Source organism: Erythranthe guttata, chromosome 7 (assembly GCF_056151865.1).
Source record: "Erythranthe guttata isolate IM_541 chromosome 7, IM_541, whole genome shotgun sequence".
Classification (NCBI taxonomy): Eukaryota; Viridiplantae; Streptophyta; class Magnoliopsida; order Lamiales; family Phrymaceae; genus Erythranthe; species Erythranthe guttata.
In genome coordinates, this window is record NC_142539.1 from 3,820,854 (window position 1) to 3,839,876 (window position 19,023).

The window sequence follows — 19,023 nt, forward strand, 5'->3', positions numbered from 1 at the left end:
TTCGTTTCGTAAGAATTTGCACGAAACGTAAGAAAAACAAACCATCCTGCTAATTTCGTGGAAAAAATCACGAAATTAGCCCTTTAATTTCGTGATTTCTTTCACGAAACGCAATTTTTTTTCCGAAAAGTTTCGAATTTCTTCGAAATACTGAAAACGTATAGATTTTCGACGAAATTTGTTAATATACTACTATAAAACATTGGATTAACGATTTCGAGTTCGAGTTTTACCTTAAATCGTTGTTGAATTGGTCGTTTAATCCGCAGGAATTCGAAGGGCCTTGGATAGGGTTTGAGAGGATTTTGAATTTTTTGAAGAAAAGTTACAAGCGAAATAAATTCGCACTGCAAGCCGGTGAAAGTTGTTCTATGAATAGCATTTCAGTAAAATGATATACAATTTTGTTTGTTTTTGTTCGATTGTTTTCAATTTAAATCCTCGATATTTATTAGTTCGTTGGTTAATGCATTTTGATCTTCGAATTGATCCCCGTGCAATGTATCGTACGAGTGAAATACTAGTTAATTTTAAATCCATAATTCTCGTTTAATTTAGTTATTTTTAAGCAATCGCGGTAGATTTCAGATTCCTTCCAATGTAATGAATCTATATTTATTTCAAATCATTCTCATTCGAATTTATTTTAAATCTATTCATTTTAATCCTAGCAAAATATTTAGATTATTATTTAAAATGTACTTGAAATTACGAATATAATAAAAGAATAAAAATAAAAGTAAAAAAAAATCCTAATTTCCATAATACAACTTTTTTATTTTTTTATTATTTATTATAATATGAAAAAAAAAAAAATGGGAGAAGAAGAATAATCAGTTAAGGCGGATAAAGTAGTCCATTACTTCGTCGGCATCGCTTGCCTTTTCTACCATTCATCTCAAAACTGTTTATCTTGCAGGCATTAATTCAAACACCTTGTTCGTCAACTATGATAGCATGTTTCTCACTGGGCACCGTCGATGTTTTACCGGCGAGGAATATTCCGGCGAGCTCCCGACCAAGCTTCACCTCTCAAGACGCACTCATATTTCTCCAGAGATGCGCCACTTTCAAGCAGATGAAGCAAATCCACGCCAAAATCATCCGAAACAGCCTCGACCAGCACCAAGTGGTTGTCGCGAAATTGATCCGCCTCTGTTCTTCGTACGGGGAGCCGGACTACGCCGCCTCGGTGTTTGAGCAGATCGATAACCCGTCGACGTTCGCCTGGAATTTGCTCATCAGAGCGTACACTGTGAATAACTGCTCGAATCGGGCTATTCTTTTGTTCAATTTAATGATTTGCCGCGGTGTGTGTGTGGATAAATTCACGTTTCCGTTTGTGATGAAGTCGTGTTTGGATTGTTGCTCGGTGGAGAAGGCGAAGGAGGTGTATGGTGTTGCTGTTAGAACGGGTTTCGTTGGAGATGTGTACTTGGATAATGTTTTGCTGGATTTGTATTTCAAATGTGGGGTTTTGGATGATGGGCTGAAACTGTTCGATAAAATGCGCTTTAGAACTGTGTTTTCTTGGACAACGGTGATCTCGGGGCTTGTTCTTAATGGGCGAATCGATGCGGCGCAGCAACTGTTCGACGAAATGCCGGACAGAAACGTGGTTTCTTGGAGTGCAATGATTAAGGGCTATGCCGAAAGTGAGACGCCGGAGAAGGCTTTCGAATTGTTCGCAGAAATGCAGTACGATGATGCAAAGCCGAACGAGTACACATTGGTCGGTCTTCTGAAAGCTTGTATTAAATTGGAAAGCCTTAAATTGGGGTGTTGGGTTCACGATTTCGCAATCAAGAACGGGTTCGAGATTAGCGTTTTCCTCGGGACAGCTTTGATCGATATGTATAGCAAATGTGGTAGTTTGGAGTATGCGTTGCGGGTTTTTGAAGAGATGGAAGTTAAGAATGTGGCGACGTGGAATGTAATGATATCAAGTCTTGGCGTTCACGGGCATAGCCAAGAAGCACTCGCGCTTTTCGAGGAGATGGAGAAGATGAACGTAAAGCCCGATGCAATTACTTTTGCGGGAATCTTAAATGCTTGTCTGCAGACGGACAACGTTGAGAAGGTTCGCGAGTACTTCAATCACATGATCGAATTTCATGGTATCGAGCCCGGCTTCGAGCATTATGTTTGCTTATTGGATATGTACTCTCGTACAACCGAGTTGTACGAATGAAGCAAAGTCGTTAGTTTTTCTCATCTTGTAAACGCTCAAGACATTTGCACATAGAGCAAGTTAATATGAAATGATATGGGATCAATTTTTTCTGAATAACCAAGCCAGCTGTAGAGTAATTTGAAATAGGAACAAGTGTGTGAGTTCGTCTTTTGATTGGCTATATACCGGGATACGAACATCGTCATTTTTCATCAGCGGGTCAAATGCAAGCCACGGGCAAATTGAAAAAAACGAAGAGAAGTACGACTACTCGATCAAGACAGATAAATAGTTGGTACATCTTGTATAGTGCTGAGAAGAAAAAAACCATGTCAGCTTGTATAATATATTTCCGTCAGTAAATTTACCCTTAGCTATTAAATCGACTATCGTATAAAAGATTTACAGCCATTGATTAGAACAAAACAAATGGTAACTTTTTTTTTTTCGGTTTATATCTACGATACATATATATGTGTATAATGGATTTGTGTGAGCAAATAGCCAATGCTCCTCTGTTTACAAAAGTGTATCTCGGATTATGCGTGCCATAATTCTTGAGGATAACCGACTGAGCAACTCAGGGAGCACCTTTGCCGAGAGTCCAGGCAATACCGGGAGTAGCTCTTGGATCACTTGAGGTACATTTACACCCCCCTGTGGAAGCAGAATCTGTTAGATGTTGTGATAATTTTCTTATCGAATGAGAAGGGCATAATAATAATAAACAAAAGTATCGTGAAAGCAAGATTTGAAAATTTAGGTACAATTATAGCAGATGCATTCTTCGTCTCTTTGTGAAAATCGTACATTTAATAAACAAATTAATGTTAAAGCAAGGCTTGGAAATGGATATATGCATGGGAAGAGCGTTAATTCTACATGAAATTTCCCGAATTTCTTGCATAGTTTCTAAAAATCTCAATTTATATTTGGGTAAATTACGGCCACCCCTGAGGTATGGCTAAATTACGAAAAAAATCTCTCTTGTTTGGGTAATTACAGCCACCCCCCTCTTTTTACATATTTTTACATATTTTTACATAAAATTTATGTAATTCGGTTATTTACCTAACCAAATCGTATATTTAGTTCGGTAAATGGTATGAAATGTTGGGGTACCGAAAATTCGGTTCAATTTTACTGATTTGACATCCCTAAATTTACCTCTGGAGGGATTTTTTCGTAAGATAATACATAGTTGAGGGGTTGGCTGTAATTACCCAAACAGAAGGGGCGTTTTCGTAATTTGACCATAACTCAAGGGGGTGGCCGTAATTTGCCCTTTATATTTACTCGAACTCCCTCTTAACCATCACCGGATCATATTTTTCTTAGATAAATCTTTTCACTATAGACTTACACATTATAATTTTTTTTTTTCTCAGAAACAGATGCCATGTAAAAAGGAAATAATATTAATTTAGACTGAGATGCAAACAACGAGAACTTTATAGTTACCTTGTCTGATGAAGCTGCACTACCAGCAGCTAAGAATCCAACAATTTTCTGGACATTGTTCAATATAATTCTGTCTTCCTCAGTTACTGTCGGAAGAAGTGCGGCTGTCCTAATTGGCCCCAAAGTAGGAACAAAGCCGAAAACCGGTGTTACGTTTCTAATTCCAACAAATGCCAATATCTGCACCAACTGTTCCCTCGAGACGGCATCTATTCCCTTCACAATCTGTTTCATACCAAAATAATATTACTAAAAATATTTGAGTGCTTCTAGACATTAATTAAATATTTAACAAACATTAGATATACCTCGTCTAAAAGAAACTCTCGGAAAAAGTTTCCCTTATCGGACAGTATAAACCCTAAGGCTGCTCTTGTTTGAATTGGCTGTGTTAGAGAGGTACTTCCTCCGCCGAAAGAGGGAAGTAAATTATTATTATTATTATTTTGATTTTGTAGAATTCCGAGCTCTGCCATTCTTCCATTAAGATCTTCGCCACCTCCGCTCTTTGCTGCGTCTATGAAACTCTCGAAAGCTTGCATCACATCTATAAATCTTTCGGCATCAAAGATTCCGGATTTGCCGTATATTGTGTAGCGTAATGCGGACCTTAGTCGTGGCGATTCATCAGTAAGCAGCCTCTAATATCCACAAAAAAGAAAAAAGAAAAAAAATAAAAAAATAGAGCATTTGTTAACTTTTTCTAGCAACAGCTTCGGAAAATTATTTACGCGTAAAAATGAAAAAAAAAGCACAGGTGGAATCTTGAATTTCGACATGCTTAATACGTAGATGTAAATCAACTAAGGCCTCGTTTGCTTACCTATATTGGATTAAATCGGATTAGATTAGATTGGATTAAATCCCTACTGGTAAACTAATTAATTAGTTAATAATATGTTTGGTTCTTTAGATTACATGTTGTACTAAATTTGTTAAATTCTATTATTATATGTCAATTATATATAAAGTCTTTTATTTAATAAAATTAAATTATTATTTTAAGGTTAAACTAGTAATTTTCCGCTTTAGTCACCCCCTACAAAATTAATCGCAGGGGGAGGGGTGTTGCTAATTTCATGACGTAGTAGCACTTAATTGCGGGCTTCAACTTTAGTAGTGCGCTTAAGTAATGTTGAATCCTACCAACCAAACATCTTATTAACTCCTACTGTTTAGTTAATCTAACCTAATAGCAACAAGCAAACGAGGCCTTAGACTTTTGATTACAAATAAGTGTGTCGTATTTATATGTACCTGCGCAATGTATGGATAGGCTTCATCCACAATAGCGAAATCAGAGTTGCCGACCAAAGCTATGCCCTCAAGCACCCCGATTGCTCTAATTATAAGCGCAAAATAAGGAGGTATTCTAAACGGATAATCGAACGTAATTTGTGCCAAATCCGACGCCAATTCTTGAAAATTGATATTTTTCGCACCCCCGCCTTCAAGCGCCTGATCGAAAACCTTGGCCAACACAGGCAAAATAGGATCTAAATTAACCCCATCCGGAATAAAACCAAGTTTGACAAAATCTTTCACAATCGCAGCATAGTCTCGGTGAATTAGGTGAGCTATAGCTTCAATCATTCCGTATTTCTGATCATCCGTCAATTTTGTCACCAAACCTGCAATTTTAATGATAAATAAAATAAAACTTACGATAATAACCTAATTCTATTCAAGAAGCTAGACTGATAAATAATTACCGAAATCAAGAATAGCGAGTTTCCCATCGGGAGTTCGTATTAAATTTCCTGGATGTGGGTCGGCGTGGAAGAAACCCGTATCGAGAAGCTGTAGATTTAAATTGAAATTGAGTAAGATAAACTAATTTATGTATAATTTTCACGGCATTAATCATGTATTTGTTAAGAAACTAATCGAATATCGAGAGTTAAATTACCTGCTTAAGGTAGCATATAACTCCAACATTTACGAGTTCTCCAACATCACTTTCGGTACTTTGTGACAGCTTCTCTCCGTCTATCCATTGTGTTGTAAGAACTTTCCTCGCAGTGTATTTTTGGTACGTCTTCGGTACAACTACCTATGGACCAAAAATTAATAAAAAAATCAGTATATTATTATATTTTTAAATTACAGAAATTTCGTTTTTAGCGTAACGTAACACCAAAAGTACCTGGGGAAGGTCCTTCTTCATTTGTTCAGCAAATAATGTCCCATTTTCCCCCTCATTTATATAATCAAGCTCCTCAAAAAAACGAGCCGCCCATTCATCGACCAATCCAACAACATCAACTGAAACCTGAAGGACATCGAACCACAATTATTATGATTATCTCTTCCAAAAATAATATAATAAAGAAAAAAAGGAAGTACCAAACAGTACCTGAGGAAATTTACGAAGAACAAGACCTAAATTCCTTATGATAAACAAATCAACGGTCACAGTCTCGAGAACGAAGGGCCTCTGTACTTTCACAGCCACCAATTCCCCGTTTTCTTTCAACCGGCCCTTATACACCTGGCCGAGGGATGCTGCAAATTAATTTCCATATAAAAATTCTGTTCTTTTATACGTAAAAAAAAAAAAAAAAAAATTAAATCCATCGAGATTACCGGCGGCAATAGGAGAAGTGGAGAGTTCAGAATAGACTTCAGACCACGGTTGTCCAAGCTCCTCTTCTAGAAGAGCCATTGCCACGTCATCTGGAAACGACGGAACCTAAAAAATGTAATGAGATTAAGAAGTTAATTATCGGAAAGCGAAGATTTAACACAAAGATAATATTCCACTGAAATTTAATTCAAGAAGATAAAAAGAAATATATAAACTTATCACCTTATCACAAAGCTTCTGAAGTTCAACCATGGCAGAAGGAGAGAGTATATCAGGTCGGATGCTCAATGCTTGTCCGAGTTTTATGTACGCTGGACCTAACGAAGTAACTATTTCCCTCAATTCAATAGCTCGACGAACCTCATTCTGAAGAATGAAAAATTGGGTTGTAGTCAGTATGAAACATAAACAAATGCATAGTGGCAATTTGAAGGGAAGGAAGAGAGTGGTGAAAAACTAACCTCTTTTATTTTATTATTAATTAAATCCCATACGAGACGAGAGAGGAAGCCACCAGCTACGGAAGTTAACTGAACAATACGAGTGGCTACAGCGCGTGGCCTTTTGCCCCAATAAGAAGAAATGGTATCGGGATCATACACCATTGGTAAAAACTCACTGCTCTCATCCATCTGAAAGAGCAGAAAGATACATGTGAGAGAGAGAGAGAGAGAGAGAGAGAGAGAGAGAGAGAATCAAACAATAACAATGAAATGAACGAGACGAACCTCAACTAGACGGAGCTGGACGTTATCCTCGGCAAATAAAGAGTCCTTCAAATTCTGACCACGAAGACCTCTCATAAGGATAGCCAAATCCTCGTTTTCTTCCATTTGTGCCCTAACCCTTTTGATCTCTTTCGAAACATCTTGAATTCTCTGTCATTTCCAAAGTTAAATAATGAAAAGAATTATCACTTCATTACATTACACCATTTGCACATAGTCAGATAAAATCTTACAGATATGTGATCTTAATTTTCAAGTACTTATTCATAACATTAAACTATTTCTAAAAATAACTAATCTTTTTCACACTCTTCAGTGTCATTAGGAGAAAATGATTTATGTAAATTTCGCTTTCTTATTCAGCATTTGCTGCTTCACTTTCTAATTAACGAAACTGATAACACAAATTAGTTAGTAAAATTCCATAATTCAGATCGACGAAAAGGAGTTAACCCCTGAAATGAAATTAGCACTCTGAAATTCTCCATTCACCATCACTAGCACAATAAAATTTCCCCCAAAAAAGAATTGAAAAAATTGCAAACAACTTAAAAAATAAAAAATAAAAAATCAGGAAAAGAAGTTCATCAAAAACCTACAGTGGGAGTGCCGTTGACCGGTTTGTAAGACGACGCCGTTTTGGGGGAACCGTTAACCTCCTTCGTCGGCTTAGTATCCGACGGCCTAGGTTCGGTGGCGATGGCCTTCACAACCGCGTTCCGCTTAATTCTCGGAAAAAATCGGCGGTTTCCGGCGGTCGAGGAAAACGGCGACGTACGGTACAGAGGATACATTCCGCAGTAGACGAGCTGCGCAGCTGCTGCGTCCATGGCGGAAACTCTTCGAGGAAAAAAAAAATCGAAAAATCCACTTCCCCCCTGGACGCGCGTGTGTGCGCGTGTACGGAGGGTTTGAACTCTGAAGTAGAAGCGCAAATGGTGGAGGAAAAAAAAGAAAGAGAATCTCTGTGTGTGTTGTGCGTGTTTTTTAATTTATTTATTTTTTGATGAACTTTATTTGCTGACAGTGTGCGATTACTAAATGAGTAGGGGTTGGGTGGGTGGGGGTGGGGTGGGGTGGGGGTAGGGGTGGATTGGTGGTTGAGCGGACACGTGGACGAATGTGGAGCGAAGGAAAAAATAAATTAATGAGCTTTCGGTTATATACTTATATTGGCGCGATTCTGAGTGAGCTTCGTCGCCGTTCATTTTCTTTAGGGTAAATTACAATCGACCCCTATAGTAAGGTCTATTTACGATAATATATTTTACTATTCCATAATTACATTCATACTAGCATTTTGTAGATTTATTACACTAACACCCTTTTTTAGGGGGTTGGATGTACGAAATTTACAAATTGAAGGGGCTGAATGTAATTTCTAATAAAATAGGGATTTTTCTCTTAAATAGACTTTACCTCACTTTTTATGTACCTCTTAAGGCATTTTGTTTATTTCTTTTCTTTTTCACGATATGTAGACGTGTTTTTTTTTGCTTGGTTTCAAATTTTCCTAGTTGAATTTAATAATAAATAGGTATTTTGAATAATAGGGCTTGATGTTTTCTAGTATTCTATTTGGCACATAACATATTGATAGTTTATTTTGTAGAAAATATTTCATATGGATTTTAAATGCAGAAGTTCATTTATAAATTAATATTAGTATTTTGGTACAACATATTTGAATTGAAGATATTGGGAGGCTTAATCCCACTTTTCACCCTTGAAAGACAATAATAACACTTTTGCCCCCTCAAAACGGAATAAACCATTCACAATGCACCTTAAGTGAATAATAAAGGATAATTCATTTTTTATTGGTTTTTTTTTTCTTTCGGGGTGCAAAATAACAAATTAAATTGTTTATTTCTTCAACATCCAACCTAATTTCGAGCGCACAAAGTGCGAAAAAATAAAATCACACTAATTGAAATAAATAATTATATTTCTTTCAAAATAAAATCAAACAAACTTTTATCACTAAGTTATTCGATTGATTGATCTTTTATTGTAATTGGTGGAAATATTAGGTTGAAATATTTGGAAGAAATATGATTTTCAGATAACTTGTGATAACGAATTGAAATAGATGAATGTTTTTTTTTGTAAAATAGTTTTTGTGATAAAATATATAATTTTTAAATGCCACTAAAAATACTAAATTACATTTATTAGCTTTAAAAATTCATATAGGGTGCATTATGCATAATATATTGTGTTTCGAGGGTGGAAATTGCTATTAATTTATTTTAAGGGTGCAAAGTGCCAAAATGATATATTTCAAGGGTGTAGAGTTGGATTAAGCCCATTGCGGAAGATTTAAAATGAGGCAGTGAGTGATAGATTTTAAATGAATTGCAATAATTTAAAAATAATACAAATTGAGATTAAAAATTTAGTGTTATGTATTAAAAAATAATACAAATTGGTAGACTTTTTTTCTTTCCTTTTTTTTTTTTTTTTTTTTTTTTTTTTTTTTTTTGTTTTTATGAACTACAGACGATAATGTTATGTACAAGAAGGGATACTGTTTTTGTACGGGTAGGATTTTTATACAGAGGTGCCCAAGCTTCGGAGCACCATCGAATGTACTGGAACGATCAAGGAACCTGCTCAATCAGTGTGTTTTTGGAAGATTGCAAATCAGCCCCTGACTTAAGGAAGAAGAGGGCCTTTCTGAAACTTAAAGGCACTGAATTGAAAAAATTGAAAACTTTATTTAGGGCTATTTTTTAAGTTTATAATGTAAATGGTATTTGGGTTTTCTGAGTGAGCTTTTTTGTCGCCGTTCATTTTCTTTAGGGTAAATTACAATCGACCCTTGAAGTAATGTGTATTTACGATAAAATCTCTTATTATTCCATAATTACATCTATACTTGCAATTCGTAGATTTATTACACTAACACCCTTTTGTGGGGGTTGGATGTCGAAATTTACAAACTCAAGAGGTAGAATGGACGAAATTTACAAACTGAAGGGGCTGAATGTAAGGATTTTCTTATAAATAGCTTTTATCTCAGGGAGGTGGTTGTAATTTACCCTTTCTTTTTATGTGCATTTTGTTTATTTCTTTGTATGTAGATGTGTTTTTTTTGCTTGGCTTCAAAATTTCCTAGTTGAATTTAATAAAGGGATTTTTATGCATAAGTCTCTGACCAACCATCTTTATTATTTTATGTTTAGGGGTTAATTTATATATTTTTCGCCAATAAGTCCATCCGTTTAATATGTATTATAAATAAATGAAAAATAATGTATATGACAAAATTACCCCAACTCTTTATACCCAGTTTTAATTGTAACCCCAATTTAATCAATTTTGATCCCAAAAATTCAATTTTGACTTTTTTTAAAACTTTTTTCTTTCTGAAATTATTTTTTTTTGTCACCGGTCTCTGGCGTTAACTTTTAAATTTTTTTTTCGGGTGTGTTTTTTTCGCCGCCGGTTTCCGGCGTTGACTTTATTTTAGTGATTTTTTTCTAGTCCTAAAATTTTTATCCTTTTTTTAATGCTTGCCGCTAAACGTTGACTGTAATTGTACTGCCATTAACAGTAATTATACTACCACTGACAGTACATTAACGTAATTATACTGTCGTTAACAGTAGATTAACGTAATTGTACTGTCGTTGACAGTACATTTATGTAAATGTCCTGTCGTTGACAATACAATTAGAGTTAACGACATTATTATTATTTTTTTGGGTTTTTTTTTGTTTGATTTGTTGACAAGTCAACGTATTTATATTACTATCGTTGACAGTAAAATAACTGTAAACACAATAATATTCTTGTCAACCACATCAATATTATTATCTTTTTGGGTTATTTGTTTTGTTCGAGTTGTTGAAGGATTATAATAATATTACTGTCTACTATTGTAATTTTACAGTAAACACAATAATATTATTGTGGTTGACGGTAATAATACTGTTGTTACAGTAATATTACTGTCAACCACATCAATATTAATTCTTTTGGCTTTTTATTATGTTTACCTTTGTTGAACAGTCAACATATTAATATTACTCTATTACAAAATAATAATGACTTTTGTTGTGTTAATATTACTGTGCTAAAGATTAATATAGCAATATTACTGTGTTAAACTGTAATATATGTAATATTACTGTGTTTAACAGTAATATAGTTAATATTACTGCCAACCACAACAATATTGTTGTTTAGACGGGGGGGGGGGGGGTAAAAAGATGTTAAAGAAAAAAAAAACAACAAAAAAGTCACCGCCGGAGACCGGCGTTGACTGCCGTGCCGGTCAATGCCGCAAACCGGCGGCGGGAAAATCAAGAAGAAAAAAAAAATTCAATGCCGGAAACCGGCGGTCAACGGCGGCGACGGACGAAATTGTCCATAAAATTGTGTTTTGGATCAAAATTGAATAATTTGTGAAATTTATGGTCAAATTTAGGTTATATTAAATTAAAGGATGAAATTGGAGCATATTAAAATGTGAGGGGCTATTTTAGTCTTTTACAACCCTCTGAACAATGTGTGGATTTTTTTGTAAACGAAATTTTTGTCTATACCCATTTATGAATAAGTACCCATTGTTGTGCTTATTGTTAAGTGCCCTTTAATAAATAGGTATTTGAACATTAAAGCTTGAGGTTTTCTAATATTCTATTTGGCACATGACATAATATTGTCAGTTTTTTTTTAGAAAATATTTCATATGGACTTTTAAATACTCAAGTTCATTTATAAATTAGTGTTAGTGTTTTGTTAGAGTATATTTGATTTGAGGAATTTGAATTTTATGGAAGACATTGGGGAATATTTCAAATGAGGAAGTAAGTGGTAGATTTAAATGAATTTAAATAATTTAAAAATTAGTACAAATTGAGATATATAAGAATTTAAAGATTATTATGAAATAAATACACCCACACAAACTCAATTAAATTATTGTTAGAGATTTGAAAATCATTGAAAAAAAAATTAACAAGAAATGGAGTTAGATACGTTTTTACACTTTTTCATTGTTGTTGTTATATTACAAAGGGAAACAATCGAGGGGAAATGATTATTTGGTTAATTTCAATTTCGTTAATTATTGTCGATCTTTAAGTAAAATAGATGGTACATGACGGAGTTTGTGATAATCTTGTCCTGGTTGACCGTTCACATCTTTACGTAATCTGTCGTTGAACTCTTTGGCCATATACGTTTCTAATTCTTGAAGGGCAGTGATGAATTGCAATCCATCGGGAATCATCTCCAATCCGTCGCAAGAATAAATCCGCAAACGAGAAAGATTGGGCATTGCTCCTTTATCCACCACCCATCTCTCTAAATTATGTAACTCAGTGAGGGTAAGATACTTGAGTTGTGGAAATGAAGTTGCAAGGCATTTCATTTCTCTGTTGAGGAATACTGTAGCGTACAACGTGAGCTTTTTTAACGTGGGGAATTGCCCTAGTATTTCCATCAAATCATCCCTTTCAGTTCTACCACGACCCCGAAGTGTGAAGTTAACCAAATTTGTACACATACCTCGTTGATAGCTTGGGAAAATGAAATTTGTAAAGCTTGTCGAGAGTACCAAAGTGGTGAGTGAAGGAGACATCAACATATTCTTTAAATTATTATTATTATTATTTGATGGTTCCTCCGAATTGAAATCGCATCGAGAAATTTGAAGATGTGCCTCACGTAGACGGATGTTTTCGTTGCTCATGTAATTGGCAATGATCGAGAGTTCATCTTTACCACTAACATCGGTTTTCAGATATCTTAAATTTGTCAATCTGGGGATATCTGAAATGCGAACACACGAAGTAAATGACTCATCATGTAATGTCTCCAACTCCTCTAGCCCATTCAAAATTAGTTTGTCTCCGTAATTTCCGATGACTTGTATCTGGTTGAGGAATAGATGCTTCAATCTTTTCATCTTAAATATCACATTCGACACGTTTATAAAATTCAACATCATCCTCAAATCTAACGTCTGTAGATATGTCAAGTTCGTAATCGACAATGGTAGCTCTACCACAATGCTCCCAAACAAACTCAAATATCTCAGATGAATTAGCTTACCAACCTCTTTAGATAATACAAATTCACCACTTTCCAGTGCGAGGGTCCTGAGGCGTTTCAACTTATTGAAATCGGTTTCACAACCCTTAGAACCAATCTTCAACACTACATTGGACCATCCTTCATTGACGAGTAGAAGTGATCTCAGGTTCTTCACGACTCCTCGCCTGTTGAAATATTCATCTGAATGATCTCGATTATAATGGATTGATAATCTACTTGCAGTGTCAACACAAGTGCTATCATATTTTGCTTGTTGTTTGCAGAGATCAACGAGCTTGAGAAACCCTTTTTCTTGTCCCTTTGATAAACAAAGATCACGCATCAAATCATGAAGCCGACATGATGTGAATTTATTATAAGCACTAGAATACTCATCCTTTTGTACTTGAACCATACACCGAGATGCTAGTTCACTCAAATAACGTTCAGCCACATCCCTCAAAGTTTCGTTTTTGCCCTTTTCTTCATAAGGGATTAGGCCGTCCGCCATCCATAATAGATACAATCTTCCTGCATCTATTTCTTCATCCTCGGGGAAACATCCTAAATAGAGGAAGCACGGCTTCAAATTATAAGGTAAGGCATTGTAGCTCAAGTCCAATACTTGTTTCACCTTTTCATTCCCACGCTTCAAATATGAATCAACGTCTTCATTGACCTTCTGCCACTCGCTCGGTGTACTTTTTTCGCGCAAAATACCTCCAAGAACTGTAATTGCCAATGGCAGACGGCCACATTTTTGGACCATTTGTCTTCCTATAGCTTCCAATACTGAACTTTGCTTAGTGTTGAGCTCTATACGAAGATATATATATTCAAGGTTAATTTGAGATCAAACCGCCAAAGTGCATTGTTAAACAATTATTTTGACTTCACATCCATGCAAATCATTGTTGAGTAAAATGAATAATTCTATGGCAGTTACTCAAATCAATCTAAATAAATAAAAGTCTAATGCATGCGCTTATTGTAAACATAAAACTATCTAGCATAAAACCACGAGTTACAACTGGTTAACATCATTAATCAAAACTATTACAAGTCCTCCAAGATTGTAATAGAGCAAGTTAACTTACATATATTTACTCATGTAGATTATACTAATTTCAAACTTTTGATGAAAAATATTTTCTAGTGTTTCTGTTTCACTCACAAGAAGTTAATATATGTATCAATCAAGTAAGTCAAATGATCCTGTTGCATTCACTAATCGAAAAACATAACAAAAAAGATGGCTAAAAAACTAAATTCAACTGACATTAAGCCTTAAAAAATGATTTCCATAAGAAGTGATTTCCATGTTTAAGGTGTGAAAACAAGGACCAAAATATTAATCTGAATTTTATAGGGACGTAAATCAAACAAGTGGTATAGTATAGAGACAAAATTGTAATTATCCCGAAAATCATGTAGCAACCATGCAAGATATTAAATGCTTTTTATGTCACAAAATTGATGCCAAGGTTTCGTGTATAGTTAAATATTTATGGACAACAAGATATATGGCAGAAACTGACCTCTTGGAAGTGCTATTTTTCGAAGTAACTCCCAACCTTGATCTTTAGTTAGACAATGGAGTTTGTACAAACATTCTCTAGGACCAACTGTTTCGTAACGAGTGGTCAGCAAAATTTTACATTGACCGTTCTCCATCGCAAAAGCCCGCTCTAAGATGCTCCAGTGATCGCTCTCCCATACATCATCAATCACAACGAAACATTTTTTCTGCATCTGAACATCGTGAAGTTTGTCCACCAATTCAGAATATTCCATGTTGCTGATTTGTTCCTTCTCCTGATCATCAGGAAGGAGTTGCTTCAGAATTTGTCTTAAAACAGCGGTAGCTTGAAATTGTTGTGTAACACAGACCCACGCACGAGCTTTGCCAAAAACACGTATCACATCTTCGTGGTGGTAAATTTTCCTGGCAAGAGTGGTCTTACCAAGGCCTCCCATTCCATAAATCGAAATCACGGGGTTCGATTTATCCTTCACGAGTGATACCAGAGACTCTATGTCTTTTTCCATGCCAACAAAATGTTGTTTGACTACGTGTTTGAATGTTATTCTCAATAAATGTTGTTGATCCTCTCTTGAACTGGAGGAGCTCCCCCATGGGGCCATCACTTGCAACTTCCCAGTGAGAACGGTCAGGCTGGATCTAATGGCTTCGATCTCTTCCCCGATTTGATGGACCGTTGAGCACTCACCCAATATGCAACTAAATCTTTTGACCTTTTCTATCAGGTTTCCACCTCTTCTGGATGTGACTTCAACAGCATATTTTTCAAGCACATACTCAGCTCTTGAAGCCAGTTCGTTGAGTTGAGCGGTCCAATCGCGTAAAATGGCAGTTTTGTGTTTGTCTAGCCATTTGTCGGCATCCATCAAGATGCAATGGATGGTATTCAGCTCCCTCTCGACTTTCTCAACTGCATCGCTTACACCATATAAAAATCTGGTTTCTTCAACAAGCAAATCCCGAATTGTTTGCAAACACACTTGAATAGCAGGATTAGCCATTAACTTAGTATCTGAAAATGGTATATGAATTTTTGAATCTATCAGATTTTTGAATTTATATATATATATATATATATATATGTATATGTATCTCGAAAAAACTATTTGTCAACTTTAATAATATCAATACACATAACATTTATGCTTGATGTCATCCACTAAATGTTATAATTCTCAACAATTGGCATTTTTCTAGTATTTCATTCACTCTAATTATTGATAGTTTTTTTATTGCACAAATTGGCTGGACATCTCCTAGTATTGATAAAGTCTTACCTAAAATTACCAATAAAAAGTTAGTGGAATCTTGAATCAATGTAGTGTATTACACCCTTGCCATAACATGAGTTTGACTTTGTTAACAATACAATTAATTGATTGTTCATAATTAGTATTTTAATCTCGTTTTGACATCTTCTCTATCTAAAAAATTATAAGAAAATAAATAAATAAAGAATCGACACAGAACATGGAAACAATACAACAGAAATTGTAAGCTTATGTCTGTCGTGTGACCAATACCAGCATCGAAGAAAAGCATAATCATATATTGAATGACTTTACAACTACTGGTAAACCTCTGTAAATTAATACAATCGGGACTAGGGATATTCTATTAATTTAGTGAATTATTAAATTATTAAGTTAATAATTTAACACGTTTTCACTGAGTCGGGACCGAAAAAACTATTATTTTATCGAGGTTATTAATTTATCAGAATATTAATTTATCGAGGTTCTACTGTACCTGTTTTTGGTACTCTTATTATGGGGCTTTCTGACTCTTAATGGTGTGGAAATTAGTGTTATTTTTTATTTTATACATTTTTCATTTCGAATTCTGAAAATACTATTCTCGATCTTTCTGATGCGATTGTGAGAATAATCATTTATCTAATTGTTCATGGATCATGTCACACATTGTAAATTATGTCCCCATAATTGTGTCACTATTTAATATGGTGGAAAAACGTGACAACAAAAATGAATTACTAGTGATAGAAGATAAAATATTGTCAACAAATATAAACACACTACAAGAGTGAGAACATTTCAACCATGAATGTAAGAAACATCGTCAACCAAAAGAAGTCACAATAGCTATGTCATTATTTAATATAGTGATTAAAAAAAATTGATTTGAAAAAAAATAATAAAAAAGAAAAATCAGAAGGAATTATTAGTGACAATAAAAATACTTCACTTAATATATGCGTTAATTTTTTTTTTATAATGCCAATATAGTTATGCATAAACAAGCCATGTGATGGAGCCCCAAGCTAAGAAGAAAAAATGTTTCTATCTCTAGTAAAAAAATGTTCTGCGTTCTCTCTATATAGTTGAGACTTTCTAATGACGATTTTGATCGATTCTAATCGTTTACGTGTTTGTTTATCATTTTTCATTCATTTATGGTTACTTTATCATTATTTTTTATTATTTATATTGTTATAAGTTTGCCATCGGTTTTGAGGTTTTGGTGCTCTTTGCATCTAATTTTCGAAATTTGTTAGTGTTCTTTGTTTTTTAATTTATTGTCTTGTGTTAGGGTCAACCGTATTCTTGTGTCTTTGTGAAATTTTTTGGTTTTTTCCTTCACGTCGTTTGGTTATTGTGGCTGCTTTCATTCTTTGTGATCTCAGCCTCGTTTTTTTCATAGAGCGTAGTGAGATTCTTTTGCTTATTGTGCTTCTTTACCGTCAGTTGATTTTGAATTTTGGTGAAGATTTGTTTCGTCTTCATCTTTTGTCGCGTCTTGCCATCGTTTTTTCATACCTCCGTCGTATCTCCGCCTTCTCTTGTGGTGGAGGTCTTCAAGTGGATAGTTGTTCTTAGGGCTTCACTTGTTGCCCCCTCATGAATCTAGACTCACATTTTGTCTACGTTCCTCGTTTAACGACTATAACAAATCAAGATCATTCTAAATCTGGACCTTCTTTTTTCGGATGTGATAGTTATAGAAGATTTCACCAATCAATCTTCCTTGATTGCGATGGTTGCATCTTCTACACAAGACAAGGTCTCCAAAATTCAAACCTCACCAACCCCTTTGCCCGCCCATTCCACCTCACTCATTGACTTGGCTAGAACTCCTCACCTCAACCAACCACAATACGCCAAGTTTACACCACTTGCCAAATCCCTTCAAACCACCAGCGCCTAAGCCCATCTCAGCCCCAAACTCTTCTAAGAAAGGCCTATCTTACGGTCCTCAACCAGATCACGATAATCGCTCAAACACGGGCCCAAAAACACAAACCCGAGCCCAAAACCCTAAAACTGTCCATCGAAACCCCACTCCGACCTCCAATTGCCCCTTCTAAGGTTGATCGTCGTCATCACTTGATCAACCGAGAAGAAAGAGCACCAATTGAGACAATTAAAGTGATAGATGGCAAGAATGTGCTCTGTTTCTCGAAAGAGAAGATTGATAAAATGCTTGAGCTGTTACAGTACACCTTTATTGGTAAGTTTTCTTATGAGAAACATCATAAAAGGACGATAAGATCCATTTGACCCGATGAATACATTAAAAGCGTCAAACAAAATCATCTAGTCTCAAACGACTCTCGTTACTCGAGACTCAATCGAGAGTGGGGGGGTTTAATGATACACCTAAGTGGGCCTCTAATTGATCCACTAACTTTTTTACTGTATTGGGCCAGACGTTGAGGCCCAAAATAACGAGCCCACTAAGATTGATGGCTCAAGCCTATTATATTGATTCAAGAACTAATTAGGGTTATGTTCTAAGCTTAATTAGAGTTACACTCTAATTAGGATTATACCGCTGATTAAGTATAAATAAGACCCATGGCTCATTGTAAAAGGTAAGTCCCAACAAATGTCATAAGTTCTATTTTTTGAGTATCCTCAACCTTACTTTTGATCCATGCATCTCACTTGAGTGCGGACGGGGTTTCCGCCGGATCAACCCCTGCTTAGTTCACGTGCTTAGTTTTGCAGGTTAGAGACCCAAGTTTTTCGTCCTTCTGTGGTTAAATCTTCTACTCGCGTGCAGAGACCCCGGTTTTCCCATCCAAATCCCCAAGATGAGCGATACATCATCAGAAACCATTTATGTATTTTTAGTACAAGGCACAAAATAATTGTGGCTTCGAGCATTTTTTTTTTCAAATCCTGTTGAGTTTTTTCTTTTTTGATCGATCCTTAGTTTGAGAGGTAAATATAATTTCCAAATAAGAGAAGAATTTTTATAATTTAGACATATTTAGGAAGGTATTTATAATTTAGAAAAAAGAAAATAGTAGACGTTAGTGTTGAAATATTGTTTTCAAATAGATGCGACAAGAAGTTATAATGTAGATTCAAATTACCACATGGACAACTCGTGAGAGATGTAAATTGATGAAAAGTGACAAAGGGAAACAAGTGAAGGGAAAGGATTATTGGCTAAATTCAAATTATTATCCAAACAAACTAGCACATATTATTGTTAAAATGTTGCATTAAACAGCTAG

The 19,023-nt window shown here is 35.2% G+C and overlaps 3 protein-coding genes across 3 annotated transcripts; 1 reads left to right on the plus strand and 2 right to left on the minus strand.

The window, feature by feature from the left end:
* The first annotated feature begins 949 nt into the window (after positions 1 to 949).
* On the plus strand, positions 950 to 2,290 carry LOC105964206 (Tetratricopeptide repeat (TPR)-like superfamily protein). Its single transcript, XM_012988735.2, has one exon. It carries the CDS (start codon positions 950 to 952, stop codon positions 2,189 to 2,191), a length of 1,242 nt encoding a protein of 413 aa, XP_012844189.2. The 3' UTR covers positions 2,192 to 2,290.
* Positions 2,291 to 2,486: 196 nt separating this feature from the next.
* On the minus strand, positions 2,487 to 8,078 carry LOC105964205 (Protein kinase superfamily protein). The gene is made up of 13 exons (XM_012988734.2): positions 7,549 to 8,078; positions 6,950 to 7,099; positions 6,683 to 6,853; positions 6,444 to 6,587; positions 6,221 to 6,326; positions 5,991 to 6,139; positions 5,781 to 5,906; positions 5,544 to 5,687; positions 5,347 to 5,434; positions 4,892 to 5,265; positions 3,943 to 4,275; positions 3,635 to 3,859; positions 2,487 to 2,830 (listed from the first exon to the last, which is right to left on the minus strand). The coding sequence occupies exons 1-13, from the start codon at positions 7,777 to 7,779 to the stop codon at positions 2,693 to 2,695; spliced, it is 2,379 nt and encodes a 792-aa protein (XP_012844188.2). The 5' UTR covers positions 7,780 to 8,078; the 3' UTR covers positions 2,487 to 2,692.
* A 3,948-nt stretch (positions 8,079 to 12,026) lies between these two features.
* Positions 12,027 to 15,541, minus strand: LOC105964211 (putative disease resistance protein At1g50180). The gene is made up of 2 exons (XM_088820905.1): positions 14,536 to 15,541; positions 12,027 to 13,813 (listed from the first exon to the last, which is right to left on the minus strand). Exons 1-2 carry the CDS (start codon positions 15,539 to 15,541, stop codon positions 12,027 to 12,029), a joined length of 2,793 nt encoding a protein of 930 aa, XP_088677031.1.
* Between the last annotated feature and the right edge of the window lie 3,482 nt (positions 15,542 to 19,023).